The sequence below is a fragment of the Apaloderma vittatum genome, unplaced genomic scaffold, assembly GCF_000703405.1.
Source record: "Apaloderma vittatum isolate BGI_N311 unplaced genomic scaffold, ASM70340v1 scaffold2658, whole genome shotgun sequence".
In the NCBI taxonomy this organism is placed as follows: Eukaryota; Metazoa; Chordata; class Aves; order Trogoniformes; family Trogonidae; genus Apaloderma; species Apaloderma vittatum.
The window spans coordinates 14,914-42,303 of NW_009731041.1; the positions used below are offsets into that span (position 1 = coordinate 14,914).

General features: G+C 45.7%; 1 protein-coding gene across 1 annotated transcript; it reads right to left on the minus strand.

The window, feature by feature from the left end:
* Nucleotides 1–355: 355 nt before the first annotated feature.
* IKBKAP (inhibitor of kappa light polypeptide gene enhancer in B-cells, kinase complex-associated protein) lies at nucleotides 356–27,390 on the minus strand (the record flags this gene model as incomplete). Its single annotated transcript, XM_009875018.1, has 34 exons — nucleotides 356–504; nucleotides 1,401–1,479; nucleotides 1,927–2,081; nucleotides 2,450–2,577; nucleotides 3,661–3,772; nucleotides 4,460–4,573; nucleotides 5,375–5,435; nucleotides 5,555–5,617; nucleotides 6,105–6,166; nucleotides 7,531–7,732; nucleotides 8,951–9,048; nucleotides 9,483–9,606; nucleotides 10,539–10,687; nucleotides 11,170–11,255; nucleotides 12,240–12,380; nucleotides 13,270–13,349; nucleotides 13,602–13,680; nucleotides 14,688–14,761; nucleotides 15,489–15,604; nucleotides 16,267–16,372; nucleotides 16,466–16,519; nucleotides 17,215–17,318; nucleotides 17,794–17,900; nucleotides 18,675–18,857; nucleotides 19,550–19,649; nucleotides 20,299–20,469; nucleotides 20,769–20,999; nucleotides 21,325–21,415; nucleotides 22,010–22,133; nucleotides 22,605–22,695; nucleotides 23,535–23,634; nucleotides 24,871–24,956; nucleotides 25,299–25,379; nucleotides 27,287–27,390. Coding segments are annotated over 34 exons (3,724 nt in total), but the record flags the coding sequence as incomplete, so codon positions are not given.

The window sequence follows — 27,390 nt, forward strand, 5'->3', positions numbered from 1 at the left end:
AACCACAATTTGCTACCAGCACAGACTTACTCGTGAGGTCTCCAAACTAGGCTGAACAGCTTGAACTGTGACCCATCATCACGGCAGGTAACATCCGTGAGAGGGAGTGATGGCAGAGAAAATAGCCCGTCCAAGAGTGGTGGCATTGATTCATCCAGAAGGGCGGGAAGAGTGCTGGCAGACATGGGATTCAACCAGCAGCATTCAGAGCTGCACACCGCGCTACTCCTCAAGCTCACAAACCACCTCTGCAGGGGACACGAGTGGCTGTTCCCATTAGCCTGATGCCACAGAGGTCACAGCAGCATCAGATGGAGGGACCCTTCACTTGCACAGTGTAGCAGAAATGACAGGACAACAATGTTTTCTGTAAAGATGTAATGAAATTATATGGAAAGGTACAGCTCAGCGTCCACTAGGCTTCCTCAGCTTTTAGTTACTGGAGAAGATGCAGTTTCCACTGTAGGTTTTTATTGAATTTTGGGGGTATAAGTAATTCTGGATCTAAAAGACAAACAGGACAAATGTCAGAACAGAGGGTAACAGCAACATGGTTACTTCAGGTCATGTCAGGTATTTAGTTTACTTTTCTTTACATCAAAGGACACTGAGAAGTCTCTAACACTTAGCATTTTCCTTCAGTGACTGGCCACCAGCCTGCACAGAGGAGCACCCCTGCAGAACTGCTTACAAATCCATCCCCTCTCCATTAGGTGTTACCATTCAGAACGAGGAGGCAACAGTCAATGGCAGTTAGGAACAACTCTGTCCATTCACCAACAACGGGAACATCACACACGACAGCCAGCTCTGGCTCTGTTTAGTGTAAGCAACAGGCACAAGGTTTTATCTGGAGCCAGCCCTGGCAAGAGGCAATAGGCATGCTGCATCTAGAGGTTTATTAAAGGATTTCTCCAGGTGATTCCAGGACTAGCAGGGGAGAAGGAAGACAGAGGTGAGGTGGGACCAACCCTTGCTAGGTTTCTCAGCCTTAGGTCTGTATTAGCTGCAGGGACTTCAAGATGGCAAAGCACCATGAGAGGCTGCAGCCTGGCCTGGCTGCCAAAGCCAGACAGAAAAATAGAGCGTGCAGGTGCCAGCAGAATTATCTACCACATTCCCTAAGGAAACAGGTTTCCAATTCCCTCACCACACACACTACACACACAGGAAGCCAGGAGCACAACTCAGACAGTAGTTTTAGCACAGGACTTCAGAGCAAATAAAACCTTATTAAGAAGGCTGCTCACTTGCCAGAAGGCAGGAGGGTACACAATAAAGAGAACCTACAACTGAATAAAGGCTACAACTGTTGGCAGGTAGCAACGCTTGGAAAGCCTCAAAGCCCACTGACCTCACTGACATTTCACATGCACACCGAAACCAGAGCCTTGACTAACCTTGTACAACAGGAGTCATCATCCTCTTCTGCTGATAGGCAGCCATAATGCTGTTTGCAGTTGAATTCGGCCCCAGGACCTGTATGAAGAAGCAAAACCCATGTTCCAATCCACCCAAAGCAAGGCTAAGAACAGGCATACCAAGAAAGAAAACTCTGCTGTTAAGCCTCCAAAAGCAGAGGCAGCTGCCTATACGAGACCTCACAGCACAAAGTGACCAGGAATATGTGATTAAAGCCCAGTTATGCCTCAGAAAAGTTAACACAGAGACCTCATCACACGCAACGTGGCATTCAGTGCAAGGGACGCAGCAGGCTATACTGGTTGCACACATCTAAAGTTTACCAACTCGGCAGGGATTGCACAGGGTATCTATTTGGTGTCTACAAGGGAAAAAGAAACAAAAACAACCAGATCTGGAAAGCCAGGGAGGGATTCCAGGGTCTTTGCTGGAGATATTGCAGAACACTGCTGAATACTTGGTATTATATAGCGGGTGTGATGGGCATTGCTGATGAGCACAGACCGGATTTACAGAGCTCTGTTGTAGGTCTGGAGTCCAGATTTCCGGGATCGAGGTCTCCATCAACTGCAAAACGTCTTCCAGCGCTTGCTGCAGTGCCCCAGCCTGCTCATCACAACCAAACAGCACCAACTGCTTCAGAAGGATGTGTACGTCTCCTGCAGGATGGAACAGAAGCACAAGCAAAAGCAATTAACACCAGTATGCTAAATAAACCACTGTATTTCTCTGGTATCAGGGTACAGGGAAGGGGAGCAGCAAATCAGAACTGGTTCTGTCCCTTCTCAGCCACTGCAGTGCCCGACTACAAATGTGAGACAATTCTGTCACAGCTCTGAGAAGGCGTCAGTTCTCTGCTCCCAAACTTCAAGTGTGGAGAATTCATGTTCTTCCAGGCACAGAGGCAGATGAACTAAATCAAGGTCAAATCCAGGTGGGTCTTATGGACCAGGCAGCTTCTCTCACCAGCATACCCATTAAGAACAAGAGGGGGCACGGAGTGGATTGAGATCCTCAAGTGTCCTACCCTTCACAGCCTCAACAACACGAACATTTCCTCCCAGGACTTCCAGAAGGGCCAGATCTTCAAAAGGACTCCCCTCCTTCAAGCTGTATCTCTTGCGCTCAGCCTTGCGCCGGTTCTTTGAGGATCGCCTGAAAAGGAGGGTGCTTAAAAACTGCAGCTGTAACAAGGTCAGCCAGAAGGAACAGCAACGCATGGAACTTGTTACCCGACTCCTTACTCTCTCCACTGAGCTTATGTATGTCAAGGTTTTCAATGCTACTCGATAGCCTTTGCAATATGAAACACAGTCAGTAGCTGGGCTGCTTCTCTACTACAAAAAGCGTGTCCCTGTGTTCCAGTGAGGTTAAAGCATTGCTTTAAGCACAAAGCAGAGTAAGGTGTTTGGCAGTAGCCACTATTCAGCAAACCTGAGCTCCAGTTAAAAGAATTTGGTGCCAAGGTCTGTGCTTGCCTGTGCACATTTTCATGTCTGCTATCACCACAAGTTCTGCAGTAACAGGGCTCTGCTCCTGCCCATTATCACAGGAAAGCAACTTCTAATCATAGGCCAGTACTAGTTGCAAAATATCTTGAAATGATCAGCACACTGACATGGGTATGCCGAATACTGAGGTTGCATTCTGTTCCTCTTTTCATCTGGGCCACAGAAAGAGCCTTAAAAAATTCACACGTCTCCCACAACTGTATTTTTCCACACTTCAGCTGGGGAATTCCAAAGCAGTCCCGCAGACTACAACGGCCTCTAACACATCTCATCCCACACTGCAGCCCGCACTCAGAAGTACCACAGACACCCACTGAGGGAACACATCAGTACAGGATTTAGTAGCAACTCCCACCCAGCAAGTGCAAAACCCAGGACAAAGAGCAGAAGCTGCTACTGCTGGAGGTGCTCTGCCTGTATTCTGTGCCAGGCTTCCTACCGCCAGCTCTTCTGGCAACCTGCCCGACATCTACAGAGACAGCTCTTGCCCAAAGTCTGTGTTCACAGCTCCTCTTCTGGGCGCTCAGCTCCTGCTGCACTAGCAGCTTCTGGCATTTTCTGCTTTCTCTTTCCCAGTAAGATAACCAAAATAACCAGGAAATGCCTGTCATTAAAGCAGCCTCAAGGCATGCGCAGCTTCAAAGATGTGTACACTGAACATGAGCAAGCTGCCCTCCCAAATGCTGATGCCACGGAGCCACTACCTAATTTGAAGGCAGATACCTACGCCGATATTCTTGAATTGCTGTGCGAATATTTGCTGTTCATGTCGCTGGCTGTCACAACACTGCTGGTTTCAGAGAAAAGATCCAACTCTGGGCCATTTGGCATTTCATAATCTGCAAAACATGTTAACTGTCACAGTATGGAAAAAAGGTCACAGTTATTCCGAAGGTTTCTCTCTGGGTAATCCGTGTTGCTTCCCAGAGAAGCAGCCTGGGCAGATTCATTCTTCCTGCTGGTGCTTTAGAGCCTTTACGACTCAGCCCCAATTAGCCAGCAGAGAGGAAAAAACAACTACTGTGAGAACATCACTGCCCTACCCGGCTGGGGATTGCTATGATATTAAACAGCACAGTCAGAGAGATGACGATTTCAGTGCAGCAAATCTGGATCACGACAAAGCATTCTGCTTTCAGAAAACTTCCCCAGGCCTGTGTGAGCTGGCAGGTGAATATGCCTGATAGGTACTGAGCACAGAGGACGTGCTGAGCACTGCCAGACCCAGCCAAGCTGGCACTGTGGAGACAAGGATGTGTCATTCTGAAGAGCTTCAGGTGCATTTCAATTCCATGAAAGCTGTGACACAGGTAACACTGAAAATAAAGCTGTCTGTACAGAATAAGAAAGGCCAAACAATCGCAGTCCCAAGTACGGTGTGAGGAGGGACTGAGGAGAACGCTGTTCACGGGAACAGGAGGTGAGCACAGCTCCACCGAGGCAAATGGAAACCACAAAGAAAAAGGTGATCACAGTTAGTTATGCAGGAGAAAGTCATATGAAGTCATATGTATTTCAATACCAACCCTGCAGACTCTCACAAGCCTTCTCTTTCAGCTCTCGGACAACTTGCAGGCGACTCTTATAGCGAAGAAACGCTGTTTTCTGAGAATCTAGGAACATCAGCTGACTTTTCTGAGCTGCTCAATATAAAAATCAGAATATGAACACTTGTGTAAGAGAAACAGGAAAGTATTTTTTACGTAAGAAGTCTGAAGGAGCACAGTCCTTCGACGAGCTCAGAAGCCAGGTGTACAGCAGAGAAAAGGACTGACGTGGAAGGAAATTCAAAGTGTGTAACACATGAGCCCACCAAACAAGACACACCTGGATGCAGAGTGAATTAACCTGGCAGACAAGCATTTTCTAGAGCGAGAGTCTGTTTCTCATACAGGAAGAGCAGAAAGCTCTGTAGTCAGATTTCTCTATATTATTTAGGTTCAACTTAGAGAAAACACTCATAAAGCCTACTGTCCATGGCATGACGAGGAAAAACAACCAAGAGTAATCAACTACCACATCCTGGATGGAAGGAATAATACAGCTATCAATTCACATTTTTCAAAGACTACTCACAGAGCCTTACAGGACAGTCAGACACGTTTGTACTCTGTAGGTCTGCCGATACGTGCAGTCTGGAACAAGGACAGTCCTGCTTGTTCATAGACACACAGACACAGACCCCTTTACAGCCTGTGACTGTGAGGTCTTGAAAAACTCAAAATGAGCTTGACTAGGCTAAAAACAGCCGATGACACTGCAGGGCTTCAAGCTGCATTGAGCAGAGCCAAATGCAACTAACTTGGCAGCATCAGTTAGGCAGAATCAAGGCATCCTTCCATACAGCTTCCAGTACTGGAGTGTTGTAACTGCCCACAGACCTAGTAAAGATCTTCATCCTCTAAAGCACAGAGAAGCCTCAGATTCTTGTACAGATTTACCTTCCAGAATAGCAGGTTTGAAGTTGGTCTCCAAGATATCCAGTCTACCATACTTGTGAATCTGGATCAGGGAAAGGAAACAAGGTACTACTTAAGGACGTAACCCGGAACTCACCCCTCTTTTCTTGCATTCTAAAGAAATATTTTCACTCAGGTTCCTGTGCTCTTGAAATGTCTTACCAGTCTTAAAGCCTCTTCCCAGAGAGCACCTTCTAAGAGCAGAAGAATGGCCTCTTCATAGTCCTAAAAGTAAAGAACCACCATGTACTGCTACTGATGCCAGTAATACACGTTCAGGTAGCACCAATTCAGATGCGCGTTTGTACACAGTCAGGACAGGAAAATCCTACTGTGCCAGGTACTCTGAAGTGCTGACATTAAAAAATCCCCAAAACCCAAGTTACTTCTCCCAGCCTGAGGGGAAATCCCTCTTGAGCTCTGTCTTCCTTACCCCAGCGCTCTGATAGAGCTGCAGCTCTTTGAGACAAAAGCTTTTCATACCAAAGCAGAGGCAGCTTCACGAGTGGAAAAACGCAGGGATGCAGCGTTCATCCTCATGCTGCATCGCCTGGACATGCTCTGCCCTCCCCAGGAGAGCCCAGGCACAGACTCTCTTGCTGTCAGCATGCACGGAGTAATACACGGCCCAGGAGAATAGAGGGACAGCAGATGGCATATCTCTTTGACATAAAATATTACTGGGGCACAGACACAAGGGTGATTACATTACCTGAGCGTATTGCTCCAGGAGTACAGCTGCCTCTCTGTGCTTTCTCTGTTCAACAAGTTTTCCTACAAGAAAAGGTGGAGTTCAGCTTTTCAGAAACAGCTGGGTTTTGTACCACAAAACTACAAGGTAGAGGAAAATCTCACTCGCTGAGGCACTTCTTAACCTGCTCACCCTTAATCAATCTGCCTGGTAAAAAGAAAGGCTGCCTGATGCCAAGAATTCATTAACTTGCAACAGCATCAGCTAGCTGCTTGTGAAATTGCTGATGCATGTCCCTCACGGCCAGATGGAGAATGTTTTCTCCCCAGTCTGAGAAATAAATAGTGAAGAGTCTCTAAAGTGGAGGGGGCCAGGATGTACAAAAGGAAATCTCTCTTGAAAGCTTCAGTGTATCACAGCCTTGCTGTCTCTTGGTAAGTACTGCAACCATCAAGCTTGTGGGACTCAGGGCTCCCAGTCCCCTACAAGTCAGAACCAGCTTTGGCACTGGTTAGTATGCTAGGATGTAATGCAAGTGATACAAAATACCAGAAGAAAATCCTAAGAAATTACCCAAACAAAACAATTTAATCCAAGACAGATCCTGTCTGCTCATTTCACCGAATTACAGCTGTTATTTAAGAAAAGCACCAGAGAAAGTATAAAAGGCAAGACATGAAGGATCCAAATTGCATTAAGTGGCAGAAAAACAAAATACTGGAACATGCAGCTCTGGAAGACTACACTCCCAGAAGCCATATTCCCACCCGGTTAAGTGAGCCCTTCATAAACTCTGCCTCTGACTAAGGCAGATGTCAGGATGAGGCTCCATTTTTCTTGCTGAAATATATGGCAAGTCCACAACCTATCTCACATCTGCAGTCTGGTATGTCCTAGTAAGCATAAATTCTGAGACCAGCTACCTTTTTTTCCCTGCAGGAGGACGACACACAGCCTTATCTGTACCAGTTGGTCCTAGGTGCCAGCAGGCTTTAAGGAGAAAACATGAAGACGCAGCTCTGAATTCTCCAACAGCCTTTAAGGTCTAAAACTAGGCATGGTACTTCCTGTCCATAATGTCTAGAGGCCTCCGTCATGTCAAACACTTCAAAGAATCTCCATTCCCTGAGGATAACCAATGAGGCAATTTGGAACCACAGTTCAGCAACAGCTTGCAAGGAAGAAGTGCAAGAAGCAAGTCAGCATGGGGCAGCCAGGGCCACAGCTGGCTTGGCAATCCCTGGGTGTCCACCAGCTCAGCTCCAGCATCTTTCTGTTCCTTTGAGAAACAAGGGTGACCTGCAATTGCATAAAACTTTGCAAAACATGGGGTCTTCATTTTCCCTTTAAGAAGAACACCACCAAACACTGAGGTTTTCACTAATGACAAATAAAAACGAACCAAAAATAAAGTGTGCTCTGCACACTTTATCTCCTCGTGGCCTACCTGCCATGCTCCTTGCTAGGCTGGACAGCTGATCCTGCGTGTAACCAAGCCGTGTTGCCATGCACAGGGCTTGCTGCCAGCTGCCACTGTTCTGAAAAGCATCAAGTGCTTTTGCCAAGATGTCAGCACGAGCAAATATCAATGCAGCCTGTTCATAGAGCTGCTTCTGAATCAAGTACTCCCCATATGCATCACTGATATCCTGCAAGAAAGGTACAAAAGAGAAGTAAGAAATCAGCTGTAGCATCAGTAGCAGTCCTCCATTAGCAAAAATCAAGTGCTGATCAACAAAAGCCTATTTCTCCCTCTCCCAAGGAACCTCCAGGCACAACGCTCCTACCTCATTTCAAACTTTGTATCAAGACAAGGGCTGACAATTATCACTTGGAGGATACTTAACAAAACTAAAGCAAGAGACACGGGGAGGTACCTCACCCTGCAAGCCAAACGCTGGGTAAACTCCATACTGCAGGAAACCAGTACCTTCTCCCTCACTCACACAAGCAGTTTTTGTTAGAATGTCTTCCTGAACCAACTTACTCCAAGAGTCAAACCCTGGCACAAGGGAGGATAAAAACCTTGCAACTCTTTAGCCACAAGCTGCTGTGAATAAACATACTGAGCTATCACTACACTATCCAAAGCTCACAATCTCCATCAAGAAGGGACAGGCGGGTTTGACCAGAAGAATACAGGAGTAAAGAAAGATTCCTAGCGAGCCAAAGTCATGAACAGACCTGCTTCATGAGAAAAGAGTCCTTTCTGCCTTCCCCATGTTGTAAACAGACCAAGCTTCTGTATTTCCCCTCTTTGTCTACAACAGCTTGTGTGTTGTGTATTTACAATATCTAAATTAAATTGTATTAAATGCATTCATTTAAATTTTACCTCAGCGTTGGGCAAGCTTAAGTTCTTCAGTAATACTGAAACCAGCAAGGGACAGTAGTATGCTAGAAAACACCACATCTGCAAGTGCCCCAAGCTCTCTAGCAATCTTTAGAACAGTTTAAGAATAACAAAGTCTCCCCACACAACCTGCAGGTGCCAGACAGAAAGCTGGCATCACAAAGGCCATAACAGAAAGAAAAGTCTTTCTGTGGTAACAAGAGTTCTCCAACACATCACGAGACAGTGCAGCGGGAACTGGACTCACGGGTGCTTTCCTGGTCACAGGATCAACGAAATAAGAGCCAGCAAAGGAGTCTTCAAGGACCAAACCTCAGGGGGTCAGCGCCGAGAGTGACTCCAGCTGCTATCTCAGAGGAGCGTGTCAGACAACACAGGAACAGCAACGACCTACAGAACCTGAACCAAGGAACTGCTGCCTCCTTCCTGCCCTCACTCTAGATGCTGAGGACTCACCGACACAAGTCTGACAGAATAAAAAGCTGGCATGCTGCAGTGTCCCGTGCTTACGCACCTTGTACTCCTGAGTGCTAGAGGGATACAGCTTCAAGGCTTCACAATACTGATTCTGATCCTTCACCAAATTCAGAAATTCAGAGAAGTGGTCAGGACCTACAGAAATATATTTATTTATTTTTTAGCAATAAAAGAGAAAGTACATGGTTCTCATGGCTCCCAGCCCGTCTGGGTTCATTGCATTAAGAAGCAACTAGAGGTGGGTGGAAAAGCACAAAAGCATCTATTCTGCTACTGTAAAATCAAGGTGTTTGCTTCCTTGAGGTTTCCTTTGCTTTTGCCTGCAATATTAGCTGGGGACAAGTCACTTGCAAAAGGAACAAAACAAGACTTGTGCTTCATGAGGATGGAGCAGTAGCCATTCTCACCGTGCCAAGCCACATTACAAAAAAACACATAGCGGAATTAAGTTAACCAGGAGGGAAGATGGACTGTTTGCAGTCTCACTTTCTTCAATTATTTCCCCGCAAATGCTCTCCAAAATGTTCCACTGCAGAACTGTACAGAAGCAGGATGCGTGAGGCACCTACCGCATTTGCTGAGGTGCCCAAGAGCTTTTGTGTATCTCTTCAGGTGTCTGTCTATTGTGTATCGCTGATAATTGGTTTCCATTTTCTGGAGGGTATTTAAGAAAGGCAAGTATTCTTTCGGGTCCTGCAAAGAATAGTAAGAATTGCAGTTGAGCTAATCTGGCAAAATCCTTATTTGCCCTCATCTTCACCAAAAGACAGTCTGACACTTGAAACTGCATAATGGTTTAGTGGTCATGACAGTGCTGGGTAGGCAGCTGGACTAGATGATCTTAGAGGTCTATTCCAACTTTAATGATAGTATGATTCTATGATAACGTATTAAAAAGGCTTTTTTTTTTTTTTTAAAAAAAAGTAAGCTATCTTGAAGAATCAATTCTTTATACGCACTCTTGTTAGGAATGACTGACTTAAATTACCAGGCTCCAACACGGACGTCAGCAGTATCTAAAGGCTGGTGACATTCAAAATTCAAAGCTATGTATCATACCAAATGGTGTTTTCTATTAGCTATTACCACACATAAATTTGCAGCTGTAAAGCTGATCACCAAAGGTAATAAAACCTCTGAACATGAGTATGGTGTTTGAATTTATGGGCAGCAGGCTTTGCTGTAACATTAGGAAGCTCTGAAGATCCTAATGGGCATTTCCGTTCAGAGATTTCAAATTAAACCTACTGGAAGTTACATGCTATTATCACGGCCACGGTCACATAAGCAACAATCAGAAGATAGAGAACTGGAAACACAAGCTGTGCAGTCACCACACTTGAGAGGACAGTTTCTCTCTTCCCCAGCACTGCTTTGCTGTGCTGCTCTCTAAGACCCTGTTCCACCTTGAGCACGAGCGAGTTACCAAAGCTGTGCTCAAGAAGCGCTAAGGGATGCAGAGACGTGCCACCTTCCCAGCATCATCCCAAGCACATGCAGAACTCCTGAGCAACTGGAATTCTGCCTGGGAAGAGAGCTAAGACTAACAAAACATGTGGGCTGATCCCAAGGAACCTTTGGGAAAGCAGAAAAATAGTTCCCTGACTGGAACTAAAAGCCAAGACCTTTTGAGACTTTTCTGCCACCATGATGACTAAATCAAAGTCGTACGTCCCCAAGGAATAATCGTACAATTCATTGACATCCACAAGGAAAAGCAGGTACTTCAGCGCTTCTTCTGCACCCACAGCTTTCACATCTGGAGCAACACTTTCTGTAACAAGAAAAAGCAGCACACAACCAGTGACAACATCCACAGGGGAACCCCACTCTGAGGGAGGGACGCATTATGAAGCACATTCCTGACATCTGGATCACCAAACCAAGGGCTCATTCTGTCTTGCAAGAGCAGTGACTTGTTCAGTGTGCAACAGTGACCACTCAGAAGTACCAGTACAGAATAAAAGCAAAAGTTTGCCAGTTTGAGACACCGTGACCCAGAACGGGAACCTCCTAGGACACGCTGCGAGAATCGAAGTTCTAACCGGAAAGAGAACACAGCTCCAACACTACAACGCCATCTGCTGATGTTAGCTGAGAGGCTTCTGTTCGCTAACACACAGCTAGTCACAAGCGCGTTTCTGTTCCCTGGCTGACTCCATCAACAGCCATCTTAAAATAATTTTCGAGGTGAACCATGCTAACAGTGAAACTCCTGCAGACCACCCATTATCAAAACTTCACAGTTTCTGATACCTCTAAGATCATGAACCTTCTGGAGAGCAGCTTCCAGTTCTGGAGGACTTTTCTTCACATGTGCTGTGAGTATCGACAGGCAGTATCTGAAGAAAACAGAAGCAGTAAATGAAAAACTGAGAAGGCAGGAGTGCTACTCCTTATTCCTATTACAGCACAGTTTGTGCAAGTTCTAGTTTACCTTTTATTTAAAAAAAACACACCAAAACTATTCACGTATTTCAATCTTTTTCAAGGCAGGCAGGAAAAATGGCAAAAGAACAGCATATACCAAAAGGTACATTTCTACTCCGAATGTCTCCCTAAACACATCACAAGAAGCGTGTTTTGAGTAGAATGAGCTTCCTTACCAGTGGAATGGAGAGAGAATACCTCCCTCTGAAAGCTCAGATAGCCAGACACAGTTTTCCAGATCAAATTTGGCAGGAAAATGGTCTTTTTTTATAAAAGGAAAGCACTTCACACATACTAATTCAAAATAGCTTTCCCAAGCTCAGGGCATGCTTTCTTTCCCAAAACTGTTTGCTGAAAAGTGTCTAAAATTTTTGGACTTCAGCAGCAATCCACCATCTGTTGCTCCTCTATCTACTGTTTCACTGTTATTATCCTACCTTCCTACCCTTTATACTTGTCTGGTGTTGATGTGTCCAAGGAGAATGGTTACCCAAAAGGTAATCAGTAGTTGAAGACTTACAGAAGTAATTCAGTCTCAAATGGAACAGCAGTCAGCTGCTCCAAAAAGCCAGCATCTCCCCAAGATGACCATTTTGCTCATCTCTCTGTCCCTTATGCCACACAGAATGTTCTTAAACTGTGTGTATTTCTTAAATCCTTATGAACAACCTGCATCTATCACTTTAATTTGTGTAGTAAAAAGTTGGTTTGCTGTTTGCGGAATTAGTAGACGATGTGGTTTTCGGGACAGCCATCCTCAGCAGAGGGAAGCTATGGCTACAGTTCACCCCAGAGGATCTCAAGTAAAGCTACTGATGTTAAGGGCAGCTTTGCTTTCTGCAAATTACTAGAAATCTCTCTAATGGTTCCTTCACTTACAATAAGAAAATACTCACTTTTGAGGGTCAATGTGTTCCATGGCAACTCTCAAAACATCACATATGAGGTTTACTTTTTTCTGATCAGGATGCCAGCGTGGCTGAGCATTACTGCTGCCGTTCAGGGATGGGTACATGCTCTTTGTGAAATCTTCTTCTCTAAATAAAAACAGATACCACAAATACTGTCATGGTCTACCATGCAGCCCAGCACAAAGACAGTAACACTGAGAAACACAAATGCATGCAGAAGATAACTACTTAACAAAATAGCTCACATCATTCAGTACTGACACATGATCTGCCACACCACCAGAAAGCTCTCCAACATCTCATCCGTCCCAACTGATTATCAGCCAAAAGAGGCATTGAAAAAGAAATAACTGGTCAGAACAACTACTTCAGTTGCACAAATAAATAAGAAGGTAAGAGCTGCAATATACAGCTGCCTTCTACTGAATGCACTATGAGGATGCTGAGAAGAGCATTTCTGAAAATTAAGCCATTTGCTTTCACTTCTAGGCAAAGATTTAAGGTCAGGTCAAAAGTGAAAATGTAAGAGAAAAGCTTATTCATAGCTCCAAAACAACTATTTACTTCATCAACCTTAAGAAGTCCTGAAGCTAATGTCCTACAGCCTCTTGTCACTCAACCTCTGAGAAAGAAGTCAGGAGATGTGATTTGGGAATCCAAGCATCTTGGCCTCAGACTTCGGATAAGCAGTGACGTTTTGCTCCTCTTTATGAGCGAAACAACTTTCTGTTCATATTTACCCCTTTACAGCAAACCAGAAGACAGCAGTCAGAAGATGTACCTGAACCCTTGCTGGATGATGTACAAGATCCCTTGTTGGAGAAAATCTAAGGCTGCCTGCAAGCTTTTACTTCCAACAAGGCACACTGACTGTCCCTGAAACTACTCAAATCCTTATGATCAAACATGCCATCTGACTGGATGCTTGCACCCACATTGAAAAGCTGCCAATATTTCGACAAAATAATGTACCATCATTGATTACATGCCTGCTTCCATGCAGAATTATACTCACTTCAGTTCTGTGAAAAACAAGTTGATCCAGTTCACAGAATCTATTTGCCTGATAAAGGTTTCTGCATTTTCCAGAAATACCTGAAATGAACAAGAGTGCTACTACTGTTATTCTGAACATTAAGTACAACAAACACAAAGATCTTATCTGAACGTGCAAGATGAAGGAAATGCTGAAGCTGAGCTGCGTGCATGAGGATGCAGCAGTGCAGAGTGGCCACCTCTGCTGAAAGCAGAAGTGACAGCAGCACCTTTTGAGTCCACTGTTCCATGTCCACGGATTCCAGGCTAGATGTATATGGAAAACAACACAACAGAACCAGGTATACTTGCCCTGGGATTGTGGTCATAGAGGAGATTGAGGTTGATTCGCAGCTTCCTCATACACTGGAATGCTTCTCTGAACATAAGCCTGGAGGAATGAGTCAAGTAGGAGAGGTTACACACTGGATAGGGGCAATATGTGCAAATAAAGGCAACTGGCTAGAGGTAAGCACACATCCCCGGGAAGAGAAACGCCATGCAGACTGCCTTCCAGAAAAAATGTGCAAGGTCAATCCTATCCATTGTCAGTCTCTGCAGCACGGCAGACCAGTATGCCAGGTTGAGGAAGCAATACAGGCCTTTCTTTTCCTCTCTTAAGGCAGAGAACTACATTTCAATCTAATGGACCAACTTCTGTTTCAGAAAAATTCACTGAAAATCAAGCAAACCAAACATGGAACGCAGCAAGCTTTATCACGAATCACAGAATCACAGAATGTCAGGGGTTGGAAGAGACCTCTAGAGATCATCCAGTCCAGCCCCCCTGCTAGAGCAGGATCCCCTACAGCAGGTCACACAGGGACGCGTCCAGGCAGGGTTTGAATGTCTCCAGAGCAGGAGACTCCACACCCTCCCTGGGCAGCCTGGGCCAGCGCTCTGTGACCCTCACAGGGAAAAAGTTTTTCCTAGTATTTTTGTGGAACCTCCTGTGCTCCAGCCTGTACCCATTGCCCCTTGTCCTGTCACTGGACGTCCCTGAGCAGAGCCTGGCTCCATCCTCCTGACACTCCCCCTTGACGCATTTATAAACATTTATGAGGTCACCCCTCAGCCTCCTCTTCTCCAAGCTGCAGAGCCCCAGTTCCTCCACCCTTTCCTCACAAGAAGTGATTGAGAATGAAGCAGATAGACTTCTCCCACCCACACAGCCTCAGGACAGGTGCAAGCCCTTCAGGGATGAAGCGAGAGGCATCTGGGACTGCTGAAAGTTGGACTTCTAGCTGGTAGTCTCAGGAGCAGTTTCATTCCAATGATTGAGTCAATTCCTTTGATTTTGGCCTCCCGCCCTTCTCTAGCACAACAAAACCAGGCCGGTCAGCCTGGTAACAGCTCACTCGAGTGGAGGGAAGAGCAGAATACACCAGTGTCACTTACCTGTCCAGCCACTTCCGTATCTGCGCAAGAACCAAAGCTCGGTGGTGAACAGTCTCCAGATTTCCTCTTGGCATCTATAATACAAGACCCACACAATTATGTATTTGTAATTGTTCTGTCTACACTGAAGGCAAAGTGAGGACTGGCCCATCTTCTAGGCCTGTCTGCTATTTGCAGGTGCATGGGCCTGTTCACTTCCACGACTGTGGAAAAATATCTGAGAATTCTCTCAGCTCAGAAACACTCCTTCCTCGTGAAGCTGGACTCCTCTCAACCGCGTAAGACTCAGAGCAAGCTGATAAAGCTTTCAGGTCAGTCTTGCTTTGAGAAGGATGTTGGGCTACACACCTCTAGAGGTACTTCTCATACAACATTCTTCTCCATCCCGTGAGCCTCTTCTGGTTCCGAAGAGTGAGCTCAGCACTTTAGACACACTTAGTGACAAGGCTAATGGAGGGCTGCTAGCAAATGCAGCAAGTACCGACAGGTGAGTCTGAGATTCACCGTTAGAGGCCACATAGTATGTAGCATGACGCTACCTCAGCCACTAGGAATTTGTACAACCCTTTCCAGTTCTGTAGGTACCCAGCTTGTGTGATGAACCTAACTCCTACAGAGGCATGCTCAAAACCCCTCCAAAACCAGCCAGGCAGCCGACTTTTGAGGCAGTGTGCTGCAGCAGTACAGGGCAACAGCTCTGAGGCACTGTACACAACGCCTGCAGGTTCACCAGCTGCCCACTGAGACAGCCTCCAGCCCACCCTAACAGCAGAGCTCAGGAGACACACACAGCGCACCAACCTGCAGCACAACCTTTGTGTCCTGGGGCACAACGGTGACGATACGCGAGCCTCGCTCCACCTTGCGCAGGGTCTCGCTGTTGGGTGCAGCAACAGTGCTCAAGCCAGCCTGAAGGGCTGAAGACAGAACATTGGTCAGCACGCATGGCACACCCAGCTCAGTGCCCCAGTGGGGCTTTCCTGTGTGGCCTTGCAAGGTCACACTGGATCAACTGACTCAGCAATACATCAGCAATCTTCAACAGTTCCAGAAAGGAAGAGGATCCTCTTAGCGTGAATATGCACTGCTGCACACCACGCAGAGTTGTGCCATCTGTGAAAGCTCAACAGACCAGAGAGAGGAGCACTGAAAGATGGGAAGGACCAATAACCTGTCCTCCTGCCTTTCCCAGGGTCCTCACACTGTCACAGCCAGATACCACCAGAAACTCGACACAGGATCCCTTCTCTACCACACACACTCAAACAGCACACATCCCTTTCTTTTTCTTGGACTTGGAAGCGAGGAAGAGAATGGAGGGCTAAACCACTGACAAAGTGAAGGGACAACCACTACGGCACAAATCCTGCTTCCTGGGAGGAGCCTGTGATACGCAGTTAGATTCCTGTGCTCCTCGCTCTGTGACAGATTTTGGAAAGCAGCTCTCTTCTTCTGTCTCTTAAGTAGTCGCTCTGAGTGACAGATACAGCAGGTTTGGATGTGAAAAATGGGGACATCTTGTGGTTCCAAGACAATGGCTGTGACCTGCCAGCAACAAGCAGCTTGAGCTGGCATTTACCTTTCACTGTTATGTTCCTCAGGCAGAAGCACTGGCAGGTGTGGGAGTTAGTTGTCACCAACAAAAACTCATTGTATGTTGCAAACGAGGTGATGCTGGAAGCAACCTGTAGAAAAATTAATTTTATTGCTGTGTAAAATGGAACAGGAAAGCTGCCTTTGGTAGAAGAAAATGTAACAAAAGGCAAAAAATCTGGTACCTCAGTATCATTAACAAAAAATCGGCATCGATCTGTGAGGCCCAGGATCACCTCCTGCAAATAGAAGTACAAGCTATCAGTGTCACAACCTCCACTGCTTCACTACACTAAGTAGCACTGGGCTTACAACTAGGTGCAGAGTTATCTCATGTTAATTGCTTAAAAGAAGCTTAAAAAACTTCTGGCTGGAAACCCAGCTTGGCCTACTCTGTAACATAAACTGCACAGCAACGAAACACAGGCAGAAACCATGCCACATAACCTATGTTTTTTATTCAGCAGAATTTGGTCCAACATGTTAGAGGAAAAGCACGAATAAAGAGCAGAGCAAAACAACAAACCTCTGAAGCCACCAGCACAACCCTAAGCTGTTCTATCTATCAAGAAACCAACACGAAACCCCAGTAGTAGGAGATCTGCAGTAACTCAGTGCAATCATATTTTTTAACAGGATAAGCTCAGGTAAAACAGAGCCAAATGCTGTTTTAAAAAAAGCATAGCGCAGTGACTGCTGGAAATTTCTCTTCAATGACATTCGCTGTATTCATGGAATGCGGAGCCTGAGGGTTAACTGCAAGCCATCAGAAATGCTCTAGAAGACACAGAAAAATATGTTCTCAGCTCTGCATAGGGCCTTATGAGAAATGCCATTAAGATGTTATCATCGGACCTGGGCAAAGAACCATGGTGCACATCTGACACAGTGAACAGCTAAGCAGGGAATTAAATCTGCTCACAGTTTTACTTACTTCTCCACTGATCCTGGTGATAGAAGTCTGCACGCAAGGGTAGGGGAACTGAACAGCAGAGCCACTGCTGGTCCGCCAGGGCTCAAGGACTGGAGTAGAAGCGTCTGAAGAGCAAAGAAGATCAAACTGTGTTACAGCCAATCTAGGACTCAGATATTGCAACAATATATTCTATCTCCAGAAAACTAGGGCTGGGAATAAGCTACACTGTCTTGACCGAGACAACATACAAGTCCAGGACACAGCAGACAAGAAGGTGGTACTTTCTAGGGACTCAAGAGCACCTTTATTCCGCTGTGGAACAAGGGAGGTGCCAAGGACATGGCATTCAGTCAGCACTTCTGAAATCACTAAACCAGTCACCTTCTTTTCAAATCAAAGTCTCAACTATCATTCTCAATGTCGTTAACTGCTTTCTGACACAAATCACTAATTTTGGACCATTATGTGAAGAAGAGGGAGCAAAAAAGGCAACTACCAGCAAAAGACACCCAAGTCCCTAAAAGATGTTGTTAAACCTTCTAAGAAATCTCCAATACCTAGACCTTAGACCATGTACTTTAACAGGGCCCAGCTTACCCCATAGGTATTTCATGATCCGTCTATCAGCCAGCTGTAGAGCGACCGTTCTGGTCACTGGGCTGCAGCACAGGCTGATCGCTTCTCCATCCACAGGCACAGACAACCTGGAGCAAGACACAGAAGACACAGAACACTGGACACTGGGGATCCTGCCTGGCTTGTGGCCAGACGGAAGGATGCACATATCCAGCACGAGCAGATACCTTGCTCACATGTCTATGTTCTGCAGTCTTCGCACACCTACATGAGCTGACACTGGCATCACAAAGCACCATCAGCTACAGCCAACAGGTGTTTGCCTAACCGTGCCAGTCACCACTGTGTGCATACTTACTGCACTCTGCCAAGCACACACTTCTCTTGTTCTAACCTACAGTTCAAACGCAAGTCAGCCTCTGTCTTTGCTATGCAAGTGCTGCAGAAGGCAGCTCTCCAGATCCCTCTGAGAAGCAGATTTCTGTACCCCAGGTGGCCTTCTTCTGTCATCTGGGCTTATATTAAATAATGCCACAAAGCCTAGCAGGTGAGGAGGAGGAGAGGAGTAGCAAGTGCTACCAGTGCCCTTCTGGACCTTAATAATGATGGGCAACAGGTAGGATGGAGGAATTCAAACACTTAGCAGGGCCTGGAATTCAGACAAAGGAACAGAGCTCTCCTGTGCTGACACAGAACCTGCCAGCACACACCAGCTTTTGAGGTTGTGTCACACATCACGACTACAGCCAAATGCTGACCAGCACGAGCTGTTTGGTTCTCCCACAGAAAGAGAGCCCAATTCCCCAAACCACAGTCTCCTGTCTACTGGGAGTCTTAATTGGTTCTAGGCTCTGCACAGAGGCACTCTCAGGCTTCTCCTGCAACTGACAGATCTCTAGTACCGTAAGGTCAAGCGCTCTTCTTGAGGTCCAGCCAAGTGAGGCACTGCCGTCAGATGGTGAAGCACAGACTGATCAGCATGCTGGCCCTGCCCAACCACCAGAAAGCTGTCATCTGGCAGCCAGGTGAGAAATCGGAGCCCCAGAGGATTCATCACTTCATTGCTGTCGCTGCACACATCAACTCTGTCACAAAATAAGAGAGACTGGGAAGTAAACAGAACGTGATTTCAGTAGCCCACCTCACTGGAGAGGTGAAGGTCTTCCTACGCACAGCCTGGCTGTTCAGACACACAGCACGGCTGTGAATGAGGGCTCCACTGCGCGCACACACACACATACACTGATTCAAAGCATGAATCCTGCCACAGTCTGGGCTGGAGGTGAAGGATGAGACCTAGGAAGCTACATCTGTTTCCCTTAGGCAGTACTGCTATATGGTGTAGAACAAATGGTACAGCACGGTGTTTTTTTTACTGTCCATGCCATGCAAGCATCTCTGTTGCTCAATGTGCCATGATCAAAGACCTGGGCACTGCACAGACATTCCTTTGGGACTGTGAGAAGGAACACAAAATGCAGCACCACAACACCAAGAGCACCAGGCACAGGAAAAGGTTTCTCAGTGCCGTCACTGCCAGTCACCACTCCCACTGGATCAAGACCTCAGTCAAGGGTGCTTTTCAGGATAAGCTGCCCACTGTGATGCCCAATCCTCAGCGCTAGTGGCAGCCACAAGTGTCAGCACAATGAAACCATGTTATCTGACAACCTCTTCACAATCTTGAGGCACGTGGTCAGCGCTGTGACCACTAAAACACCCAGCCAGGCACCACCCTTTTCTCCTCACTACAGTTTTACTATTTTTAGACTATTACCTGTAGGTTTTATCCAAGGATGGTGTTTCCACAGTGGCTTTAAATCCATTTCCACCCACAGCTCCAAACCTGACAGTGGAGACATTCACTGTGCTCTGTCCTAGCAACACAGAACATAGCAGAGTTTTAGAGATCCTGTCACCAGAGCCCCTTCCATCTTTGTTCTTATCAAAAAGTAGATGCCACAGGGAGCTACTACAAAAGTTAGAAAATACCATCCCTACATGTACAGCCAACACGTAACACTCACCCTCAGGGACAGTAACCTCGTAATGTCACACAACAAAGCTCAAGAGACAGCAGCAACAGTCTCTTGTCTCACAGCACGCAGAGTACTACGCTGTATATGGGACTGCTTTGGGAAGCACTGGGTGCCTCAGGCAGACCTTAGGTAGCTATTCCCAGACATTTCCAGTGCCAAACAGCAACATGCCATCAGAACAGATTATACAAGATCCCACTTGCTGCACTCCACTCAGGCCAAAGCTAGGCAGGGGGATATTACTTGCACAAGCGCACAGCCAAGCGTCGAACGCTGCTTTACTACAAAGCCAACGCACCACTAGAACACTCCTGTGACACCCAAACTACTGGAGATGAGAGAACTGAGCTTGAACCCACAGCTGAACCAGATATATCTTGGTCTTGACTACTAAATGCTTGAGTGACCGTCACCCTACTAGCCTCCCAGGATACTGCTCTCAGGGACAGAGGGTTTCCTTTACCAAGCCAGTGCAACACACTCTCACCATATCTGTACACAGAAATCTTGTTGTCAGCATCCAGGACAGCCATGTCTCCACTACGCTTGGGATCTGTGTGAAATGTAACTTGATTAACTGCCTTTTGAAGCTGGAGCTCATAGGTACACATGGGTGGAGGCACCACAGCATGCTGAAATGCTGTGACAAGCACTTTATCTGCGGAAGAAAACAGAAAAAAAACCCCAAGCTGTAACTCAGTCCAAATGCTACTGAAGCTCCTGTTAGGTTCTTCAATGAAAGCAGGAACAATGTTACAGGAAAATACAGTTGCTGTGCCCTTAACAGTTAACTCCATGGAACTACCTCTGAAACTTCCATCAGCTACAAGGTGCCCTTCACTAACAGTCCTGTAGCAACAGCCATTAACAGAACTACCACAATCCCATCCAATTTGCCTCCAAACGGCTCCACCACCTCTTCTGACCCTACAGATGCAAAGCAGTCCCACTGCTTACCTCCATCTATGACAGCCACGTTTGCCACATGCTGGCTATTGTCTCCCATCCCACGGTCTGTGGTCCAATGCCAGTCATACGAGAGGTAATGCCAACCCTGGCACAGTATATGCAGTCTATATGGGTTCTCTCGGTCCCACAGCAGTGACACCAACTGATTTTCCTCCAAGCTACCAAAATGTAGACTTTGCTTCAGGTACCAGTGATAGTTGCCTGTGGTCCACAGCTGAACTACAGAAAAACAAATGGTTACTAGCGTTTACTAATTGAGACTCATTTCACATCCTTTCTCCACCACCACTGCTCTTCTAGGGCTGGGTCAAGTGCAATGCAAATAATAGTTCCAGCCTTCAGGCCATGGGCTGTGTCATACAACATCCAACACAAGAAAACAAGACCTCGGGCAAAAGAATCAATCCTAGGATTCTCCAAGCTCCCCTTTTGAGCATCCACATTTTACAAAGGGCTCACATCTTCAGCATTCCACTAATACCATACTTCCAGTGACAGCAGCCTGGAAGATGCTTTGAGCCTGAGCCTTACGTAGTGCTCTCACCGTAACTGTTTGGGTTGGAATTTTCCACCTTCAGGTCTTCCAGCCATATAGCCAGGACCGTAGAATCTGCATTCCAAAGCAGCTCATTAACCTGCAGAAATAAACACAGCTCTTACTGATATTGTTGCTTCTACATAGCATGGGTATGCTCCCAACTCGTTTGCAAGTCCATGAGTTTCTCTTATTTTCAGCGATGTCTGACAAAGCCCTTGTGTATTGCTAAGCTCCTGACAGCTGAGGCAAAGCATTCTGAAGCAAAACCTGTCACAGTAGTTCCACACTGCTGAAGAGGCAATACCATAAACATGAAATCCCAGCATACAAAGGCTGAAGCTGGGGTAATAACCTAGCAACAGCTTCTCACTCCTCATATTTGGGATAATGTATTTCACCTCATTCTTGTAACAGCTGACATCCTGACAGGATTTTTAGAAGCATTTGCCTGGTACAAAATATACAGGGGCCAAAAGCAACCCAGGGCTGCAGTTCCCCTGTACTTGTTTCTGCACTTCAGGCCTGCAGAGGGCATTGCATCTTCCCTACAAGCTTCTTCACCATTCTCTTTTCAGGTCACCTTTTCCATTAGGACTAGCTCCAAGTTAAAAACTTTCTCCTAGAATCCAGAAAATAACTAGTCCTCCTCTCCATGACACTCTAATCAAAGAAGCCCAGACACAGCACTTACTTTGACCTGCCCCTTCTTGAATGGGAGAGTAAACTCCCCATGCAGAAGTCCATTCTTCTCCAAGAAAACCACATCATGTCTGTTGGGTTTTTCTTGCGTAGATGCTATTAGGTTTCCAGAGGGCCTTAAAAAACAGAGACAAATAAAACGTGGTTGCTCACATAATCACAAGCTGTCATTGTAAACACCAATCATCTCTCCTCTTCTCCAGAGACATGAAGAAAGGGGGAGCAGAGGATGTGTTTCCTCAGTATTGTTGAAAGCCACAGGTCCAGCACGTGCATTTTCCAGGGGTCATGGCATCCTCAGGTAAGCAAGTAAATGCAGCACTGGCAAAGAGTCCTGTAAGGTACCTATTTACAGAGCTGAATCAAAAATCACTTGTCCTTTTCTTCCCACATGTAATACAAGTATTAAGCTCTTCAGGGTTTAACGGGCTACTCTTCCTCACACTGGATCAGAAGGAAGCTTTCTTCAAGTTTTGGGAAATCAAGTTCTCAAGTTTGAGAAATTAAACTGATGCTGATCAATGACTGTGAGCAGGGAATAAAAAGCAACACTCTGCTGCCAGCACGTGAATTGCTTTGCTACTCACTTCCAGGACAGCGCTTGTTCTAATCCTGAGATCGGCTCACTTGTTGACTGCAGCACAAGTTCCCTGTTCCATACTCGGACCTTCCGAGCACCTACAGGTTGAGAGAGCAATGAGACAAAGGCATAAGAAAGCACCAGGAAGAGACTTCCCTAATTTTATGAGAGTAGGAGTGCAAACTTTGATGCACACACATAAAAAAGATTTCTCTTGGACACCTTAGAAGGTAAGAACTTACTCTCCCGTAGTAACTGAGTGACTCTAAAGGAACTGAGTAGAAATTCCAGTCTGGTGTAGCTCACTCTCAGCCATTTCCCTCTCCAACTTTCAACACAGAAATGCTAAAATTTTCCTATAAATGCAAGACCCTCTTTAATCTGCAGCACTGAAGGTAAAAACATAAACTAGTCGAAGAGCAGCGCAGTTTGGTGCACTTCAGTCTGTCAACCAATACATTTAAACTGCTCAGTAATATTTACTTTAGAAGACATTAATTACAGTCTGACAAGAAATGTATGTGCTTACTACCTCTTTGGCTTTAGGGCAAAACCTAGGGAAAGTATTAGCAGTATTTGAATAAAAGTGCAATACCAGACTGCTAGTATGAGGGACAGCAGGTCTGGCAACTCCAACAGATTCATGCCATCAAGTGGCAATTTAACACCGGTGGAAGCAGCAGTTCAGATGGTAACTACTCAGTAGTAAACTCTCCTGGCTTCTCACTGGACTGAAAACTAAGCTGCAGAGAAAACGTTCAAAAGATCGTGTAGATAAAATGCCTCTGAGAACACCAAAACAGCAAAAAGAGTAATCAACTAGCACAACTCATCCTCGTTTGTCCAAGAAATCACAAACACTGGCCAGTTCTTGCCAACTTCCTGTTTAAGAAGCCTCTCACACATGTTGGTATTTCAAAGAACTTTGGTCCCATACCTGTCTCTGGACAGACAGCACTCACTGCAACAACCTGCCCATCTCCTCTCCACGTCACCCGAGGCCTGCCGTCATCCCAGGCTGAAGTAGGTGACACCTCCTGAAGTCACACAAAAGAAAGTTGCAACAAAGCTTAGGAAGACAACTGCTATCCTTATCTAAACAAACGGCATTGCTAAACCAACCCTTTCAAGAGCCTTGGCATGAAATCAATCCACTAGAAAATCCAAAGGCTGCAAAGTTAAAAATTCATTATTCAGAATGTTATTTTAGGAAATACCAGAATTAAAACTGTAAATTCATTCTGCTCCTTTTGCAAGTGCACATAATTGACACCTACTCACATTATCACATCCTATCCCTCCCCTCCACACAGACGTCTGATTAGAGACCTGCTGTGCACAAGCTGGACATGAGGGTGAATCAGGCTTTGTTCATGACTGATGCCTTGAGTCCCGACCCCTCAGAAGGAGGAAGGTGAGAAAGTCATGGCGTGCAGTCAGTCTGTATGGCAGACACATGCTGGGATGAGAAGCAGTGTTCTTCAAGGCAAACAGGTTCTTTGCAGACCACCACAGCAAAAAAACCCAACAGAATATAATATGGAGGCAGTTGTTCAAAGGCTTAACTTTGTCAAACTATACATATTTTCCCAGATACAGCCAAGCCTAGTTATGTCTCTCCTAACACTAAAGCTGCAACAGGCCACATTTCAGGTATTAGCACTCTAACCCGCCAAAAAACAGTTTTGATTTTGAAACTTAAGAGACAAGAAGAAAAACTCAGCGGCAGTGTGTTTTTAGGTACTTGACTTTTCACCAATTAAAAAGCAGAGAAAACAAGACCCAAACAAGGAAGTGTCAAAGGAGTAAAGAGCTAAAATGTGCAGCAGTTTCACACGACTGGTGATGCTCAGTAGCCCAAGTCCTTCCACTTGCCTTCTGAGAGTTCAAACTACTGTGACTTCTGCTCCCTTCAGACAAACCGTGTGCTGTTTCTCTTGGTCGTATGAACACTTAGGTATAGAACACATATTCAGCAAATTCAGCAAAATCATGCTGATTTGAGAGTGACTTTAACTCTGCAAGCACTAGCACTTGCACATCTTCCTGCTTTGAGCTCTGCATGAACAGTCCTAAGGACTCCCAGCTGCTGTCGTGAATTACAAGGATAAAAATGCTGGGTTTGGATAACAACAGGAACAAACAGAAGCAGCCTAAGAGGACAACTACCAGAAAGGTGGTGGCAAACTGGAACCACAGGAATGACAAAAACTCTCTAATACATATTTTCGCAGAGACAGCATGGGCCCAACGTGAGAGAACTAGTCTCATACCGTCTGTTTGCGCTGTGCTGCCTGTTTTCCTTCCGATCCATGGAACTGTGTTTCCTTTCTACCCCAGCCAAGAGCAACAAACTTTCCTGAGAAAGAAACAATAATTTTAGTGGAAGATTTACAGCACTACTCCAGAGTATGGCAAAAATAAGCACAGCTCCAAGTGACCTCCATCTTCCACTCAGGTTTAATTCTAAAAACCTGCAGGAAATTTACATAGACCAGAAAGGCCTCTAGTATATGGAATTTAGCTGAATTTACACTGACAGGTAAGATACTGGCATTCCCCTTCAGCTGCTCAGCAGCATTAGAGTCCAAAATGTCTCCTGGTGCTCTGTATGCGCTTACCTCTATTTCTTTATTTTCTACATGCTTACAAGACACCAGTGACATCAGTTTGAATAACTTCATTTCAGTGCACCTCTCACCTTCCCCAAACTCATCCTGATGGATTTGCTTCTCAGTAATTGGTTCAAAATCCCTTGTCATCATGATGAGTGTTTGCTGACCTGCAGGGCAGACATTTAATATAGTGTTGGTAAAGGCATCTCCAGCAAGGAAAAACTCAGTTATCCTTTGTTGTCCTACTGTTGTGTCATGGATGTGACTATAGAAAAATCTCCAACTGGAACAGAACACTTTCAAGTCTTTCTCTAAAAAGACATGCTTCCTGGGCAAAGCTTAAAAAGTTCTTTCCACCTTCAAAACACATACCTAGTACTCTTAAAACATTGTCACTTGAGATATGAAGGGTAAAAAGGTGATTTGGAACGGTCAGCATGGATTTATGATGGGAAAATCATACCTGACCATCCCGATAGCTTTCTAGAATGAGATAACTAACTTGTGGATACGGGGAGACCACTGGAAGTCATTTATCTTGATTCTAATAAGGCTTTTGACACCATCCCTCATAATGTAATCACAGACAAACTCATGAAGGATGGGATAGATAAAAGACAGTAAAATGGACTCAAAACCAGATGAACTGTCAAGCTCAAAAGCTTGCTGTCAGCAGTCAAAAGCCCAGTTTGAGGTTACCAGTGGCATGCCCCCGGACACTAGGGCCAACATTTAACTTCTTCATTTATGACCTGGAGAATGAGCGCCCCAGCAAGTTTGTCCATGATACAAAACTGGAAGCAGCAGCAGGTACACTAGAAGGCCATCATGTAGGTGAGATGGGTTGTCAGGAACCTCATAATGCTCAACAAGGGAAAAAGCCATGTCCTGCACTAGGAAAATACTATCCTCAAGCACTAGGACACACTGGGAATCAAGTGGCTGAAAAGCAACTTGGCAAAAAAATGACCCGTGTTTGCTGCAGGACACCAAGCCAGCAGAAGGTGAGCCAGCAGTACGCCCCTGCTGCACACACGGCCAGCAGCAAACTGGGCTGCATCAGGAGTGTCGCCAGCAGGGAGATGATTGTTCTGCTTTGCTCAGTACTGTTGAGACCTATGTGGAACGCTGGCTTCAGTTTTGGGCTCCTCAGTACGAGACAGACAAGGACATACTGGAGTGAGTCCAGCAAGGGATCACACAGATGATTAAGGGTTTGGGGAGTGTGTCACGTGAGGAGGGGCTGGGAGAAGTCAGATCACTCTGGAGAGAAGACTCAGAGGAAATGTCATCAGTGTGTATAAGTATCGTATGTGGGAGACTGGGTGCAATAAAGGACACAGAGACAGATTGTTAGTGGTGCTGAGTGACAGCACAAGAGGCAAGGGGCAACAACTAAAACACCGCAAATTCCTTTAAAACGAAAAGTAACATCTCCTCTTTATGGTGAAAGCGGTCACAGACAGGAATGTGGAACGCACAAGAGGCCGTGGGGTCTCCTTGGAGACATGCAAAACCCAACTGAGCATGGTCCCCAGCAGCTTGTTCCAGGTGACCTAATCTGAGCAGGAGGTTTAGAACAGATGATCTCCAGAGCACCCTTTCAATCTCGGACATTCTGTGATTCTGTTTTGCTTAAGGTTAACTTTTATTTTCCACGTGAGACATATCCATAGCTATGCTGAGCTTGTGACACACATATTTTCTACCAAACAACAAGGAGTTTCTGTTGCTAAGAAATCAAATGGGATTATAAAGCATGATGCTTAATGTTTTAGAGGCAAGATCAAATATACTTCCTCGGAAGATGTGAAAGACTATTTGCTGCTGTATGAAACTCAGCTTTTTGGGCTTTAATAGCTTCTGCCTGGATCATCAAACCACCTCACGGATCATGAAATTAAATCTCACATATAGGATTAGGTGGTTTTTTTCCCCCCTCTCTTTACATCTTAGTCCCAATTTCATAACTTTGTGGTTTGCTTCTTTTGTCTTAAACTTAACTGTGGTTTACATTTTGGCTGTAGTGAGTTTCACTCCTGAAGGCAGAAACCTTACAGGCTGTTGTTGATACCTGTTACAAGCAAAACAAGCTCTTGGTCAGGACTCCAGCTCATGGTAGTCAGACCGCTGTCCACACTTCCAACACATTCCACCTGCAAGACCAAAATAAAATCA